This window comes from Mirounga leonina, unplaced genomic scaffold (genome assembly GCF_011800145.1).
Source record: "Mirounga leonina isolate KUSES-001 unplaced genomic scaffold, KU_Mleo_1.0 Mir_174, whole genome shotgun sequence".
NCBI lineage: Eukaryota > Metazoa > Chordata > Mammalia > Carnivora > Phocidae > Mirounga > Mirounga leonina.
In genome coordinates, this window is record NW_023270451.1 from 45,735,785 (window position 1) to 45,751,037 (window position 15,253).

At 56.5% G+C, this 15,253-nt stretch overlaps 1 protein-coding gene across 4 annotated transcripts in view; it reads left to right on the forward strand.

The window, feature by feature from the left end:
- The window catches only part of MINDY4 (MINDY lysine 48 deubiquitinase 4), a 104,611-nt gene that overhangs the window by 76,647 nt on the left and 12,711 nt on the right, over positions 1 to 15,253 (forward strand). For all 4 annotated transcript variants that reach the window (XR_004682056.1, XM_035020848.1, XM_035020847.1 and 1 more), the window contains 3 exons: positions 6,119 to 6,182; positions 8,537 to 8,698; positions 14,428 to 14,608. Coding sequence is in view for 3 of the 4 variants with exons in the window: in XM_035020848.1 (XP_034876739.1) it covers positions 6,119 to 6,182; positions 8,537 to 8,698; positions 14,428 to 14,608 (407 nt within the window). In the remaining variant the exon portion in view is untranslated. The remainder of the gene's footprint in view (positions 1 to 6,118; positions 6,183 to 8,536; positions 8,699 to 14,427; positions 14,609 to 15,253) is intronic.

Consider the following 15,253-nt stretch of genomic DNA (forward strand, 5'->3'; position numbering starts at 1 on the left):
CCAGGCCTGGGGCCATTATCCCATTTTACAGATGTGGGGACCAAGGCTCTAAGAAATTAGGGCAGGTTACTGGCAAGTTGACGCCATCCCTGTGTGTCCTGGCCTCCAGTCTAAGACCCCGTGTCCTCATCCTCTTCCTGGGCTGGGGGAGGAGTGACAGGCACTGCCCTGCTGTGTCTGCCAACTTAGGAGAAGTGGGAAACAAGACCCTTAAGTAGGCCCGTACCAAACCAGGTGCTTGTCTACCAGCTTCCTTCTCCATTTCATGTCAGCTGGCATCGCTTGGGGCAAAGCAAGCCCAGCCCCAGGCTGCTGAGGTGGCAAGTCAGGGCTGGTGAGTGTCAGTGGGGTGTGGCTGAGGGCAGTAGGTCTGCCTGTGAACACGGACCCTCCCGTGGCAGAGGGGGGCAACTCAGCCCAACCCACACTGGGGTTAGTGGCAGAGCTAGGAGTCTCCTGCATCTAGCATCCCCACACCACTTACCCATGTTCCTCGAAGGGCTTGGGCGTCCGGAGAAAGAGGATGGGCCTTGGGAAGAGGGAGAGGCAATTAACTTTTTGGAAGAATCTTCTGTTCCAGGCCAACCTCGTTTGCTTGGGTGGGAAGCTTCCTTCTGCCTGCCTCCACACCCCTCCGGGGATTCAGCTTCCGGAGGCCGTTCCATCCGGGCCTTCCTTGTAGCTTCTCCTGGGTTGGGTGTGGGCCAGGCTCACGTAATTTAGGGCCCGTGTGCTGTGCACCTGCAGAGCTAGAGCCCGATTCTGGGTGCCAGGGGGCCAGATGGACATGACATACCCCTGGCCGTCAAAGTCCTTGCTGCCCGGAGGGAGAAGGCAGGCACAGGAAAAGCATGGGCAGTTGCTCTGAGGAAGGGGCCAGCTGAGGAGAGATGGGGCACATCTGTCCCGGGGCGAGGGAGGTGTCTTCACAGAAGAGGCGACATTTAGCAGGGCTCTGAGGGATATGTAGGAAGGGTTTTGGCAGGCCGCAAGAATAAAGCAGGCAAAAGCCAGCGGGGTGGGGGTTTGCAGGGAATAGTTGCACAAGGTCTGGTTGGGAAGGAAGGTGTCGGCACGTGGGGAGAGGTCTAGCGGATGGTGAGGCAGAAGGCAGCTTGGGAAGGGCTTGGGCCCCTCTGTGTTCCCTTCCTTCCTCCAGGCCAGCTCCTTTCTCTCCATCCGTGAACCTTGCCCTCCCTCCTGGGGTCCTCCCCACCTCGCCCCTTCCTATCCCGGCCCCTGCCTGGAGATTCACAGCCAGCCCCTCCAACCTGTGGAGCTCTGTGCTATTTGTGAGGCCCTGTAAATGCCGGGGCCCTTATGGCAACAGCTCTTTGAGGTGCACATTGTTATCCCCATCAAGGGATGACACCTGGAAGGCTCAGAGATGGAAAGCAATTTGCGGAAGGTCACACAGGGCAGGTGGCAGCGGGGGCCTGCCATGCAGGTGTCCTGACTCATCGCCCACTCCCTGCAGGCCTTCCTGGGAAAACAGTCCATATCCGCTCTACCCAAGTCCTTTTTAGATATTCATAGTTACATTTTGACTGCTCGCAGGCCTCCATTTATTCTGGGTTCTTGGCCGCGACATGAGCCGTTGAGGTTGTGGGATTCATGACCTCTTGGTCATTGTGTTTTTAGTTGTTATTATTGTTGTTATCGTAGGAAAAAGGAAGTGACATTTACCGAATGCCAGATGCTTAATATAGCTCACCTTGCTCTCCCAGCAGTCTATAGTAGAGGGAGGCACCGTCCCACCCCTACTGCAGGGGGGAGGCAGCCTCAGAGAGGGGAGCAGCCAGTAAGCGGCAGTGACTGGATTCAAATGCAGGGGCCCCTGCCTTTGGAGCCCAGGTTCTCCTTGTGGTTCCACAGCTGCTCTTCTCACTATTGCTTGGTCCTCAAAAGTCAGTAGAATTCCAAGGGAGGGGGCAGCAGGGAGGCCTGGCCAGAGCTGGATGTGCTGGTGCTCCTGGGGCCTGGTGCCTTGGGGTCAGGTGGAGGGGAGGTGGCTGGCCCGATCCTCCTGGGTTAATTACAAACTATTTTAGGCATGATGTTTTAAACATCAGAGTCCTGACCCAGGCACACTTGTTCACATCCCAGAAGGTCCCCAGAGAGCCCTGGCTCCAGGCCTCTGGTTTTCTGAGTGAAGACACAGGCTGAGAGAGAGGCAGGGACTTGCCTGAGGTTACTCAGCCAGTCTGAGGCCGAGCTAGCCACTGACCCCACCTCGCGGACGTTGATTTTAGGCGAGTGGCTTTGACGGTAGGCTGGAACCATGTCTCGGGGCCACTTAGACCTACTTTCTTCTTATCCAGAAACTTCCATACCAGATGCTCAGATTCACATGTCTGGATGCACGTTGGGGAGGCTTTAGGGTGAAGGGACAAGCTGTGCCCCGGCCAGGGAGGGTGGGACCCGGCATGGGGCCTCAAGGCTCCAGGGCCTGTGTGGGGCTGGCCAGCCAGGCTGAGCATCACATGTTTCAGGCCGCAGTGGGACACTGTGTGATGTTGGCGCCAGGGACACAGTCCTGGCCTGCTGACTGTATGATCACAAGACCACACGTCCCTTCTCCTTTCTGGGCCTCAGTAGAACCTTGGTGAAATGGAGATGGCAGTTCTGGCTCTTCTGGCTCTCTCTGGCTCTTCTGGTTTTAGAGAGGATGGTGGATTTGAAAGTGAGCTTCGAGGTTCTGCAGAATCAGGGCTCAAGCCCTGTAAGCTGCTCAGTGGCGGAACGTCTGCCCCTTGGAGACACGTGATAAGGAGCAACTGGAGGGAGGCAAAGGCGCTCTATCCCAGCTTCAGGTGCTCAGTCTGGCCTGGCACCTGTCCCTAGCCCCAGGCCACTTGTGGTCTTTCGCTATGCATCCGTTTTCCCACCTGCAAACTGCTGAGCCCTGAGGTCTCTGCCAGCCCCCGCGTCCTCTTCGTTCCATTTCTTGGTACAGTGCGGGGTCTCTGGGAACTCTCGATGGGGGCACAGCCGGGAGAAGCAGGCCTTGCTGGCATCCTGGGCAGAGCTCTCTGTCCTTCTTCCTCTGGATACTTCTGCGGTGAGCTGTCACTCTGACTGTGGGTCCAGGTTCTGGCCGTTGGCTCCCAGAATGCTAAGGAGGTCGGTGGCAAGGCAGCCAGGGCCAAGCCACTCCTCATAAGTTTCCTTGCCCTGGGCAAGTCTATGCAGGCTTCTCCCACCCTGTGCTTCCCGGAATCCCAAATCCAGGCAAGCTCCTGCTCCCCAAAGGGGGTCCCCAGTGCACAATAGCCTCAGGGCGCAGGTTTCATCAGGACGAGGCTCCTCCTGGCTTCTGTCACCTAGCCTGGTCGCTGGCCCCAGGCTGTGCAGAATTTTTTTAGGGCCCAGCATTGTCCGGTCCCCAGGTGGACTGGGGAAGGGACAGCCTGCCCATTGGACTGAATGGTGTTGGTCCTAGGGAAGGGCTCCTCGCAGCTTTTGGCTTAGAAGCCCAGCAAGTGTGGGGATCTCAGAGCCCAAGCAACCCTTCCTCAGATTCAGCCCCTGCTCCCAGGACGCTGCATGACCTTGGAGACCTGGGGGTTCCCCAGAGGGGCTACAGGGGCTGGAAGAGGGAGAAAGATGGGACACCTTTGGCCGGAGCAGTTCTGCTTTTATGTCTTATCTATTTGGCTTTTGCCTAGAAGATGACATTTGAAGAAAGAGCTCTGAGCCTAAACAGATGTTGGAGGCTGCTTGGTCTGTGTTTTCTAGGGTTGCCGTCACAAAGCACCACAGCCTGGCTGGCTTAACCAGCAGAAACTCCCAGTTCTGGGGGCTGGAAGTCCAAGATCAAGGTGTCAGCAGGGTTGGTTTCCCTCCTGGGCCTGTGGGTGGCAGCCTGCTTCTGTGTCCTCACATGGTCTTTCCTCTGCGAGCTCGCATCCCCCGCATCCTCTTCCTGCAGGGACCCAGTCAGATTGGATTAGGGCCCACCGAATGGGCTCGGGGAACTTAAATCACTCCTTGAAAGGCCCTGTCTCCGAACACAGCCACGTTCTGAGGTACTGGGGTCAGGGCTTCAACATATGAATTTGGAGGGACACAGGTCAGCCCATAACACCATGCATCTTGTGCAAGGCCCTCATGTCACAAAAGGGGAGACTGAGGCCCGGAGAGGAGAGGTTAACTGCCACACGGCAGGCTGGGGCTGGAACTCCAACCTAGTGACAGCCCTGCCCTTTTTCCTTTGCTCAAGGACTCCTCACACTCCGCTCTCCAGGGAATTCCCCTAAAGGGAGGTCTGGACATCTAGATTTGCCAAAGTTGTAAATCTCTTAAGCCGTGTAAGCTGCTCCCTGGTGTCTCGCGAATGCCCTAATGTGAAACGCAGACGTTCCTCCCTTTCAAGCTCCGCGCTCACTCCTGAATTTCCCATCGTGTTTGCACCTAAGGATGCAATTACCATTTCCTCCCATTGTCCTTTCTGCTTGTCCCTCTGCTCTCAGCTGACGCAGGCTCTCAAACCCGCTGGGTGAGCACGAGGCTGTGAGATTATGAAGATCAGACCGCTTCTGAAAGCTTTGGGCTGGCTCGGGACCAGCGATGCTTATCAGTCCACCCAGGGCTCCTTTGAGGTTATTTTCTTCTCTTCAGAAGATGCCCATTTATGCAGCAGAGAACGTTTCCATCAATTCTTCTGCCTGAGCTAGCGTCAGTCGAGTGCTGCCTTCGGCCATTTGGCGCCCCAACCGGGTCCTTCCCAGGCTTGCTGGGCTGTCTCTGGTGGGTGAGCCTCCCAGGCCCTTCCCAGGACCCCCAGGCCTCCGTGCTTCTCCGCCGGGCCCCTGCAGTGCCAGCATGGCCCATCTTCCCGCGTGGACCACAGACCGTCCCCATTTGGCCACGGTTATTAAAAACCACAAGAAAGCATTTCTCCGGCATCGGTCACAGAGCTTGAGTGTCTAAACTCGTTTGGGAAGGATACGGGGACCAGGGATTTTTAGGTTTGTGGACTTCTGGCAGATCTTAGATTTAAATCCTAAAATTGAGACCAGGTTTCTCATCTCGTCCACTAAAAGGGAAAACAAACATTGTGATTGCTGAGCCCTTTCTTCTGGGCTGTCTGTCTGTGGCCTCTTTGGGGTAGGGCCGGAGGAGGCAGGCCGGGCCCCATGCCCCAGGGCATGTGCCACAGCCTCCCATCACCCCCAGCGATGCCCTTATGAGTCTTTTCATGTCTATAAAATATAGTAATCCTTACCTCACCGGGTGCGGGGCTGCGTTCCAGGGATGCCGGCTCCTTTCCTGTTCACTCGTCCACCGTTCACGTCGACAAGAACACTTGGTCTCCCGAAGCATTTGCGTGGGGGAAGGGAAAAGGAATTGTGTCCTGGTGGTGGGCTTTCTTAGATGGTCGGAGAGTGTTGAGATTCATGGGGGGCTGGGGTTGCCTCCTGGTGCTGACCTCCCCTATGACAGAGCCACCCTGACAGTGACTCCTGGTCCCCAGCTCTGTACAGCCCTAAGAAATCGGTTTCTTCTGGTTTGAGGGCTGTGTTTCGGCCAAGGGGCTTTTCACCTCATGCCTTTTAGGGGACCCCCTTCTGAGGGTAGAGCTGCTGTGACCTGGGGTCGGGAGAGCACAGGTCTCCAAGACGGGCCGCGGAGTCCCCCACCGGCTCCATAGCCCAGAAGCCCCATGCCCTGGGCAAGTCGGGCTGCTCTGAGCAGTGGTTTTCTCTTGGCATTTGGGGAACCATGCGTGTACAGGGCCTGGTACATGGTCTGTGCCCATTGAACAGACTCACAGGCTGAGGCCCGGAGATGGAAGGGGATGTCCCCGTGCCCATGTTGGTAAGCGGCAGTCGGAGTGAGGATTCGGGGTGCTGGATTGCAAATGAAGGGGCCTCTCCGCTGTATCACGCTTCCACCACCCTTCTGCGTGTCGGTAGTGGCCCAGGTGAAGCCAGAGGGGAGGCCACTGCCCAGAGCAGAGTGAGTGTTAGCTGCGGAGCCCTGGGTTGCTCCCGCATCCAGAATTCTGGGCCTCAGCCTGGAGCCCGAGAGGAGCCCCTGGTCACCCCGAGAGGTTTGCCCAGGAGGCCTGAGTCAGGCAGAGACATGCTAATTCTACTCCTTCTGTGTCTTCTAGTGTCCGCCAGGATTTCGATGTCCCCACCAGCCACCTGATTGGAGCGCATGGATACTGCACCCAGGTCAGGGGGTGCCGTGGGGTGCCGTGGGGTGCCGGGCAGCAGAGTGCTTTTTTCCCTTCCTCCCCCCTTCTTTCCTTGCTCCTGGCCAGCCCTCTCCCAGCAGCTTTCATGTGCCAACCTCTGTCATGGAGACCTAGAAAGGCCACTCAGTTCAGTTTCTGCTTCTGGAGAGCTTGCCGTGCCCGATCTGTGTGCTTGGCACCGCAAGGACAGAGCCAGGGGCCGCACAGCCCAGAGCCCCCAGTCCGAGCCCCGGGGCCGGACTGGGGGCTCTGGGCCAGCTGGGGTGGTGAGGGCCACGGCACAGGCACCATCTTGGCAGTTGCCCCTCCCTAAGCTGGGCTGATCTTCCCCTCCCCAAGCCTCAGTTCCCTCGTTTATAGAAGGAGGAGTTTGGACTAGACCAGTGCTTCTTAAACTTTGATGTGCCCATGAATCCCCCGGGAGTCCTGCTGAAGAGCAGGCTCAGATCCAGTGGGTCTGGCCTGGGGCCTGAAGTTCTGAATTGCTCACAGGCTTCCCAGAGAAGGTGATGTTGCTGGTCCACGGACCACACTTTGAGTAGCAAGGGGCTACATGACCACTAAGCTTTGCCACTGTGTGATTTTGAGTCTTGGGGCAGGGAGCAGCTTATTTCTCCTTTCTCCCCCATTTCAAGAGGGCTTCCTGTGCTGAGGAGGGTTTGAGACAGATGGGGAACAGGGGCCTTTTTCTCCCCCTTGAAAACCAGATGGGAAAACTCGAACCCATCTGAAAAAGGCCTCGCCTTTCTTAGCAGCCGCTGCCCCTGAGGTGCAGTATCTCAGAGCAGACATTTCCTCCAGATTCTTTCTCATTTCCTCTGCAAAGACACAATGGGGCCCCTTTGCTATCTCCCTCCAATGGGGCTCCCTCTGTGGCCATCAGCGGGAGCCTCTTTTACTATGACCAGGGCAGGGGTCTCGGTGTTGACGGAGGGATTTATTCACCGGGGCCTGGCTTTTATAATTCAGGGGAAAACACTTCTGTGAACTCTCCCCTCCAAAGTTTATGCTGGGAAAGGCCTCTCCTGGCCATTCCCACGTACCGTGGGGCCATCGCTGCCTGCTGGCCTGCCATGCGCGCCAGCCTCGATGGGGTGGGTCAGGCAGAGGGTGCTGCCTGCCCAAGTGCTAAGGCTGGGCTTACTCGGAGCCTTCCTCGGTGGTACTGCAGGCACTTAGCGGCCAGGGTTCCCCTGGGATCTTGGGTAGCCAGGTGGTGCCATGCGGGTAACAGGTGAGAGGAGAGGGAAGGACACCAGACCAGGCAGGATGCTAGAAAATGTGGGTGGAAATCCAGCTCTGTCATGAACTAGCTGTGGGGCTTGGGGAAATCCTCTCCAGTCTGGGAGCCCCAGGGTCCCCACTCCTCACAAGGAGTTGGACCCCTAGATGCCCTGCTGAAGGAAGGGCCCTCCCTTCCTGCCGCCTCAGTGCAGGAGGCACTGGCTGAAGGAGACGGCCAGAGGGTCACTGATCTCCAGGTTCTGGGGTCAGCAGGCTTGTCGGCCTGTCGGCTGTGGAGCACAAGTCACACGGCCCCTGGATGTGTGATGCCGCCGGGCCGAGGAGGGCAGGGACAGATCTAGACCCCAGACTGGGGCTTCCTTGCCTCAGCCTGTCTGCCTCTGCAGGCCTCCACTCTCCCTCCCTGCTCCCAGAGCCCGCCATCCTCCCGTGAAATCCAAGTAAGACCTAGAGTTGCTTTCTTGGTGTTCGCACCATTGTCCGCTTCCTGGCGTTGATAATGGGCGCTGGTTGTGTTAAGATGTTATCGTTGGGGGAAGCTGGGTGAAGGGTGCACAGGAACTCTCTGTACTATTTTTACAAATTCTTCTGAGTCTAAAATTATTTCAAAATGAAAAAGCTTATGAAAAAAAAATGCCATCCTTCAAGACCCACCCAAATGTGGCTTCTCCACAAAGTGGCTCTGACTCAGCCATGTGGTCCCGTGCCCTGCCTGGCCCTGGAGGGTTCCTGCGCACATGTCTATAGTCCCAGTCACATCCTACATTGAGCTTCAGCCGCGCAGGGACGCACCTGATCCCCGCCCTAGGCCTGGACGCCCAAGGTCAGGAGCCATCTTTCCCCCACTCCCCTGCCACCACCCAGGGCTCAGGACAGGGGCCCGTGGAATCAAGGTCACAATGAGTTCCTAGAGTCGCTGGGCTAGGAGCGGCTGACGGCTTCCCCTGAGGGCTGGTGGGAACTCCAAGCCCCAGCCCCCTGTGATTTGGGGCTCTCTCCCTCCTTGCTTTCCTTCCTTTTCCGCCCTTTTTTTTCTTGTTCCCCGATCTCCCCTGGACAAGCCTTTCCCCTTTCTTTCATCTACAGGAACTTGTCAATCTGCTCCTGACCGGGAAAGCCGTGTCCAATGTTTTCAATGACGTGGTGGAGCTGGATTCTGGGAACGGGAACATCACGCTGCTCAAAGGCATAGCTGCGCGCAGTGATGTTGGGTTCTTATCTCTCTTTGAGCACTACAATGTGTGCCAGGTACTGGGGTGCAGGGCTCCGGAGACAGAGGGGCCCGGCTCCCTGGGACCGGAGAGAGGGAAGGCGGGGAAAGGGAAGGTCAACTCCAGTTCCCAGAGCCAGTCCCGGTTTGGTCCAGTCTCAATCACAGAGGGTTTGGGAAGAAGTATAGCTTCACTGCCATCGAGTACTGTGTGGAATTCACTCCCAAAGCCAGCCGATACCATGTTTTGGGAAAGGTTGTTTCAAAGGGACTCCTAGGGATCTATAGTGTGACTGTGGGTCAGAGCAGATGCAGTTGGGGTGTGTGTGTGTGTGGGGGGGGGATGGGGTCTTCTCCAGGGACAGGGAGAACCACGTCAGTTTCCTAGGTCTGTCACAGTGAAACACCACAAACTGGGTACTTAAAACAACAGAAGTTGTCCTAGAGCAGAAGGTCTCATAGCAGAAGTCCAAAATCAAGAGGCCAGCAGGGCTGTGTCCCACTGACACCCATCGGGAGAATCCACCCTCATCTCTTCTAGCTGTTGGTGTTTTCTGGCAATCTTTGGCATTCTTTGGCTTGTGGATTCATCACTCCGATCTCTCCCTCTGTCGTCACATGGCCATCTTTCTGCCGTGTGTCTCCTCCTTTTCTTATAAGGACGTCGGTCATGTTGAGCTAAGGGCCCACTCTACTCCACTAACCTCATCTTAACTAGTTACATCTACAACAACCCTAATTCCAAATAAGGTCACATTCTGGGGGCTAGGATCTCCACGTATCTTTTTAGGGGGGCACAGTTCAACCCTAACAGGCCACTCGGTCTGTTTGCCAGTGCACTGCTCCCTTTCCTTCCTCTCTCCCTGCAGCCAGGGTCTTGGAAAGGGCTGGGCCCCTGGCGAAGCTGGGCAGGGTGAGGTGACTACATGTCTCTGCACAGTGGGCAGTTGGCACCGGGCCCCGTGTTTCTGCCCTAGCCTGCTGCTCGACCTTCTCTGAGCCTCGGTTTTCGCGTCTTCAGAGAAGACATTGTTGTCTGGCTGGTTTCATGGTGCCCTTTCAGCATGATCACGAGTTCAGGCTGTTGTCCCTTTGCTAATGGGCCATGTGGTGCATCTGCATCTCCAGGTCCTGCCCCCACGGACAGGAAGCTGACCTGTGGGCTCCACAGACTTGGGGAGAAAAGAATGATACGACTCCCCCCCTGACTTGCCGGTGTCAGGAGGGAGCCCAGGAATGTGGTCACGTGGTCCAGGAGAAGCACCAGGGCCCCTGAGCACCCGACCCTGGGTGGGCTCTGGAAGCATTCAGCCCAAAATTCCATGGGCTGAGAGAGGGTAACCTTGGTCAGGCTCATGGAATCCCTAGGCTTACCATGAGCCCTGGTTTCATTCTTGTATTGAGGGTGTTGGTCTAAAAGTAAACTATTTTCCTTTGGTCTGTGGGGTAGTTGATGGGAACATCAGTCGGGGGTCATCCCTCCCTTGGAATAAAATGCTGATTGAAGAAATTCAGGACCTACAAGGATCCAAATTCTTAAATCCACACAGACCGCCCCCGCCCCCCCCCCCCCCCCCCCCCCCTTATATTCTTGGCTGAAGACTGAGGTTTGTATCTCTCTGCAACAAGAGGGTGTTTGCTCCTCTGCCTTGGGGCTGCAAGCTCTCTAAGGAAGGACCCTCAGGCCCTCTCTCCTCCCTAGAGCTAACTGAGGACTGGGCCTCTGAAGGAGAAGGCAGGTATCTGGCAATATCGACAAAGCCTATCCTCTCCCTTACCACCACCTGCCATCCCCTCTGTCACTGAATTCCTCTGGTCCTACATGTTTGGCCGTATTGGGGGTGGAAAGAATCTGGGGAGGCTTAGCATCCACACTCAAAGCTGGTCCCCCTCCACTGGACAGCACCAGTGTGGCCATGGGGAAGATCTGACATTTAGGACAGCTTGGAGCATGGTGTCCATGGTGGGGCTGTTCTTACAAGGCTTAGGTTTTCTCTTGCAGAGGGCAGAAGTGGGCCTGCCTGTCATTCAGCCTGTCTGGGGCTTCTCACAGCAGCCTCTGGCTGGGAGCCTGGTTCTGGGGCCCTCACTGAGTGTGTGGGGGCTGGGGGTAAGGGAGGTCCTGCCTATCAGTGAGCTTATTAGATGACCCACACTCCAGATGTGCCTGTGGGGAAGCAGAGGAAGCTCTGGACCAAGAAATGCATCCCTTGCTGAGCTAGCCAGTCCCCTGCCCCAGCCTGGCTGTGTGTTCTGGACCTCCATTCGCTCCCCATGACCCCCCTGGGCTGGTCTTGCCCATCGGACTTGCACCTCACTCTCACCACCCAGAGCTCACAACTGAGGGCTACAGTTGGAAGGCCAGCCCCTCCTGGCTCCTGGTGATTGTGGTGGGGGGACCGGCAGTCCAGGGAAGGGACAGCATGGGACCAGGAGTTTAACTTCAGTGCTTCTCCCATGCCCTGCAGGGTACGTACCTTGCTGCCTTCATGAAGAGACCTGAGCAAAGACTAAGCTTGGCAGGAAGGGCTCTGCCAGCTACATCCTCCTCCCATTTTCCCCAGCTGGGCAACTAACACCATCCACCCACTTTTTCAAACCCAGGAGCATGCCTGATCCATCAGGAGGTCATGTGGCTCCTACCCTAAATTGTTTCTCCGGTCTGGCCATTTCTACCATGGTCTAAGCCACCAGCATTGCCGGTCTGGACACCTGTCCCCAACCCCTTTCAGTCCTTCAGTGAAGCCACTGTGATCTTTAAAAGAGTAGACTGAATCACATCATTCTTTTGCTTCACACCTGTCAGTGGTTTTCCCATCCTCTGAGACTGTTAGGGGCTGAATTATGTCCCCTCACAGATTCACACGTTGAAGTCCTAACTCCCAGTACGTCAGAATGTGACTATTTGGAAACAGGGCCTTTAAGAAGTGATTATGAGGTCATTAGGGTGGCCCTTAATCCAATTGACTAGTGTCCTTATAAAAGGAGGGGATTCGGACATGGACACAGAGAGGGAAGACCACGTGAAGACACAGGGAGGCGACGGCCATCTGCAAGCCAAGGAGAGAGGCCTCAGGAGAAACCAGTCCTGCCCACACCTTGGTCTTGTACGTCCAGCCTCCAGGACTGTGAGGAAACAAATTTCTGTTGTTTGAGCCACCTGGTCTGTGGAACTTTGTTCCGGTGGCCCCAGCTAACTAATGCAGAGACTGAAAGCCCAAACTTAGCATGGCCTACAAGGCCCTATGAGACATGTCCCTGCTGTTTCCTCCCTTCACGTTTTGACTTAAATGTCCCTTCCTAAGGGAGGCCTCTCCTGACCTAATCAGCCCGTCTAAATAGGTGGGGGTCTGCCTCTGCATCACAGAATCTTACTGCTTTCCTTCGTAGGCCTCCTCTTGGTTCCAAGTGTCACATTCATTGCTTTTGAGATGCAAACTTTGTGTGCATTTGAACGTTTCTGAGATTTTGAGCCCCAGTCGCAGTCACTGGCTGGTCAGACTTTAACTGCCGGCTTTCTTTCATCGTGAAACAAACAATTAGGGTGACTCTGATGGCATCTTAGATTCGGGCCAGGGCAGTGCAGATGTGTCTGTATGATTATTTGTTTACTCTCTGTCTTCCCCATTAATCCGCTGAGCCCCCTGAGGACAAGACTGGTCTTGTTTCCTTCCTTGCTGTACCCACATCGTCGAGCACTACGTAGTGCCTGGGACTGAAACATAAGTTATGCCAAATGACGGTTACCCTTAGAGATGACAGACGGCGACTCTGCCAGCAATCAAATGTTGGTTCTTCTAAATTAGGGCTTCTTAGCTGGCAGGCCACGGCTGGGTGTGGGGGTACTCACCTCACCCCTGCAAAAGATTTAAGAATCCCCCTTTAAAAGTGATTCCTAATGGTGCCGTCTGTTCCCCGGCCAGGAGAAAGCCCCAGACTGTGTTGAAGGAAATGTGCCCTCCACCCTCCCTCCTCACCCCCAGGCCTTTGGTCAGCCACCTTCGAACCCAGAGGAAGTGAATTTCATCTTTGGAAAATGTCACCCACTTGGAGGGGGCTCCTGAATGAGAAAACTCATTTATAAAGTCTCTGGGCAGCTTTTTTTGCCCATAATCTTTTGACCGTTGAATAAATGGCAAGCTGCCCTTTTGTCCCCTCTGCTGGAAAATTCAGGGTGGCTGATTATGTAGACGCCTGCCCCCCTGGCAGGTTGCACGGCTCTTTTTCCTGCAGTGAACAAGCCCTGGGTTCCTGAGAAGGCTCCCTGTTCGAGGCAGGGCCCTCACCAGAAAAGCCTCTTTTGAGCCTGGAGTGGGAGCTGAGTTTGCAGTGGGGTTTAGGCACGTCCAGCCACGTCCTCTAAAGCATCTAATTCCCCCACATCCATGAAGGAGAGAGCTTTGTGGTTACGCTTTAATGTCACAAGGGGCTGGGGTGAGGGCCCTACTGGCCAGGTGGGGGCGGGGCAGGTCGCTTGGAAAATGGGAAAATGAACACATTGTAAAGATCGCTATTCTACTCCCTGGAGGAGGCAGCTGTTTGTTGGGCAAGTCTTTCACTAGGTACCTGAGCACAACCCCCCTGTCCGAGACACCCCAGCCCAGAGTCAGCTCCCAGGAGGGCTCCGAGGGGCCCCAGGAAGACCGCTCGGCCACTCTTCTGTGACAGGCGGGAGAAAGTATGCCCTTCTCCCCACTGGAAAAATAATTCCCATTCTTTCCTTAATCCGCAGGCTGTGGCTGTAAATACCTGAGCATGCAAACATCTCGCTGGGGCTGGTGGGGATTAGGCCAGAATCAGCCTGGCCCGTGGCATGCATGGAGCTGAATAAACCAGGGCCCAGGGTAGGGAGAGGTGCTGCCCCAGGGAGTCACAGGTGACGGGGAGAGAGCACATAGAGGGCCAGCCAGCCCGAGGGGCAGAGCCAGCCAGGCCCCTGAGCAGGACTTTGCAGAGGGCCCCGGCCACTCCTCTGCCCTGAAGAGCAGCCCCACTGAGGGTCCTGTTCAGTGTCATCTGCCTTCCCCGAACACCCCTCTGCAGGGAGCTTTGCAAGGAGGTCTCTCACCAGAAAGTCCCAGCTCCTTATCCTCCCCTTCCGCCATGCTCTTTCCCGAATGCCCTGCTAGTCCCTGGATGTCTCTGGCACCGCCCACAGACTGCTCACCCAGAGGCGCCCTCTCCCTTCTCCCCGTGGTTCCAAGCCCACCTGTCTTCAAGGTAAAGTCCTGCCTAGTTCGAGTTCCACTTCATGCATGAGGACCCTCACTCGTCAAACATTTGCTCATGTTGGCTTCTAACCCCTGCCCTTGGTGCTAAGGGCATAGTCCGGTGTGCAGGAGGCAGGCTGGCGCGTCATGGTGAGGCAGTGATGCGCTGCAGGAGAGAAGGCGGGTACCTGGTACCTAGTACCTGCTACCTCGTAACCCCCACCTGGGAGCTAGAGGGAGGTGATTCGTGCTCCCTGGTTGGGTAATTTGGGTGATGCAGGACCTGGGAGGGGAGGTGGGGTGTCCCAGTGCTCTAGATGGGGGACGGTGGCGGCACAGGACCGTGGATATGAGGGAAAGCCCCTGGGGGCGGGGGGACGGCTCCGGGAGACAAGCCGTGTCTGTGAGCCGCTCGAGGGGCTCCCAGCCTGCCTCAGAGGCCGTGATCCCCAGCAGGTCTCTCTGAGGTCAGCCCAACCCCGGGTCAGACGGAAGATGCTCGGGCCCTTTTCCTGGGGCTCGCACAGGCATCTCTCTGCTCCCTGTCCCTCTTGCAGGTGGGCTGCTTCCTGAAGACGCCGAGGTTCCCCATCTGGGTGGTGTGCAGTGAGAGCCACTTCAGCGTCCTCTTCAGCCTGCAGCCAGAGCTCCTGCGAGACTGGAGGGCCGAGAGGCTCTTTGACCTGTATTATTATGACGGCCTGGCCAACCAGCAGGAGCAGATCCGGCTGACCGTTGGTGCGCCGCCCCCACTGGCCCGCGTCCTCGGCCCTCGCGTGTCCTCGGGGCGGTCAGAGAACAACGTAGACCCTCAGACCCGTGTCTGCACCGGGGGATCAGAGAGCGGCTGTTGGCGCGTCCTCCTACAGGAGGAGCCGGAGCAGGGCCTTGAGAAACTGATAGCATTAGAGGTGGTGTATGGGGAAGTTGAGAACACAGAGTGGGGAGCCCCGAACGCCATGCCCACAAGTCTGGGTTTTCTTCTGCAGGCAATGAGGAGCTATGGAAGGTTTTGGAGCAGGAGAGTGATGGGATCAGATGTGTTTTTAGAAAGAATTATGCTGGTAGCTGACGGGGAGCAGGAGGGTGGGGTGGAGACTGGAGGTGGGAGGCCGTGAGGAGAGCGCTGTGGTCCAGGAGAGAACCAAAGGGCAGGAACAAGGATGGGTCCAGTCAGGATGAGCAGCGGGGCAGATGTCAGAAGAGTCAGGTCCCAGGAGGTGGGTTGTTGGTGCCAGCCTTAAAGAGTGTGTGTGTGTCTCTTAAAGCACGTTCAGACCCCGGGCTGAGTGTGTGTGTGTCTCTTAAAGCACGTTCAGACCCCGGGCTGAGTGTGTGTGTGTCTCTTAAAGCACGTTCAGACCCCGGGCTGAGTGTGTGTGT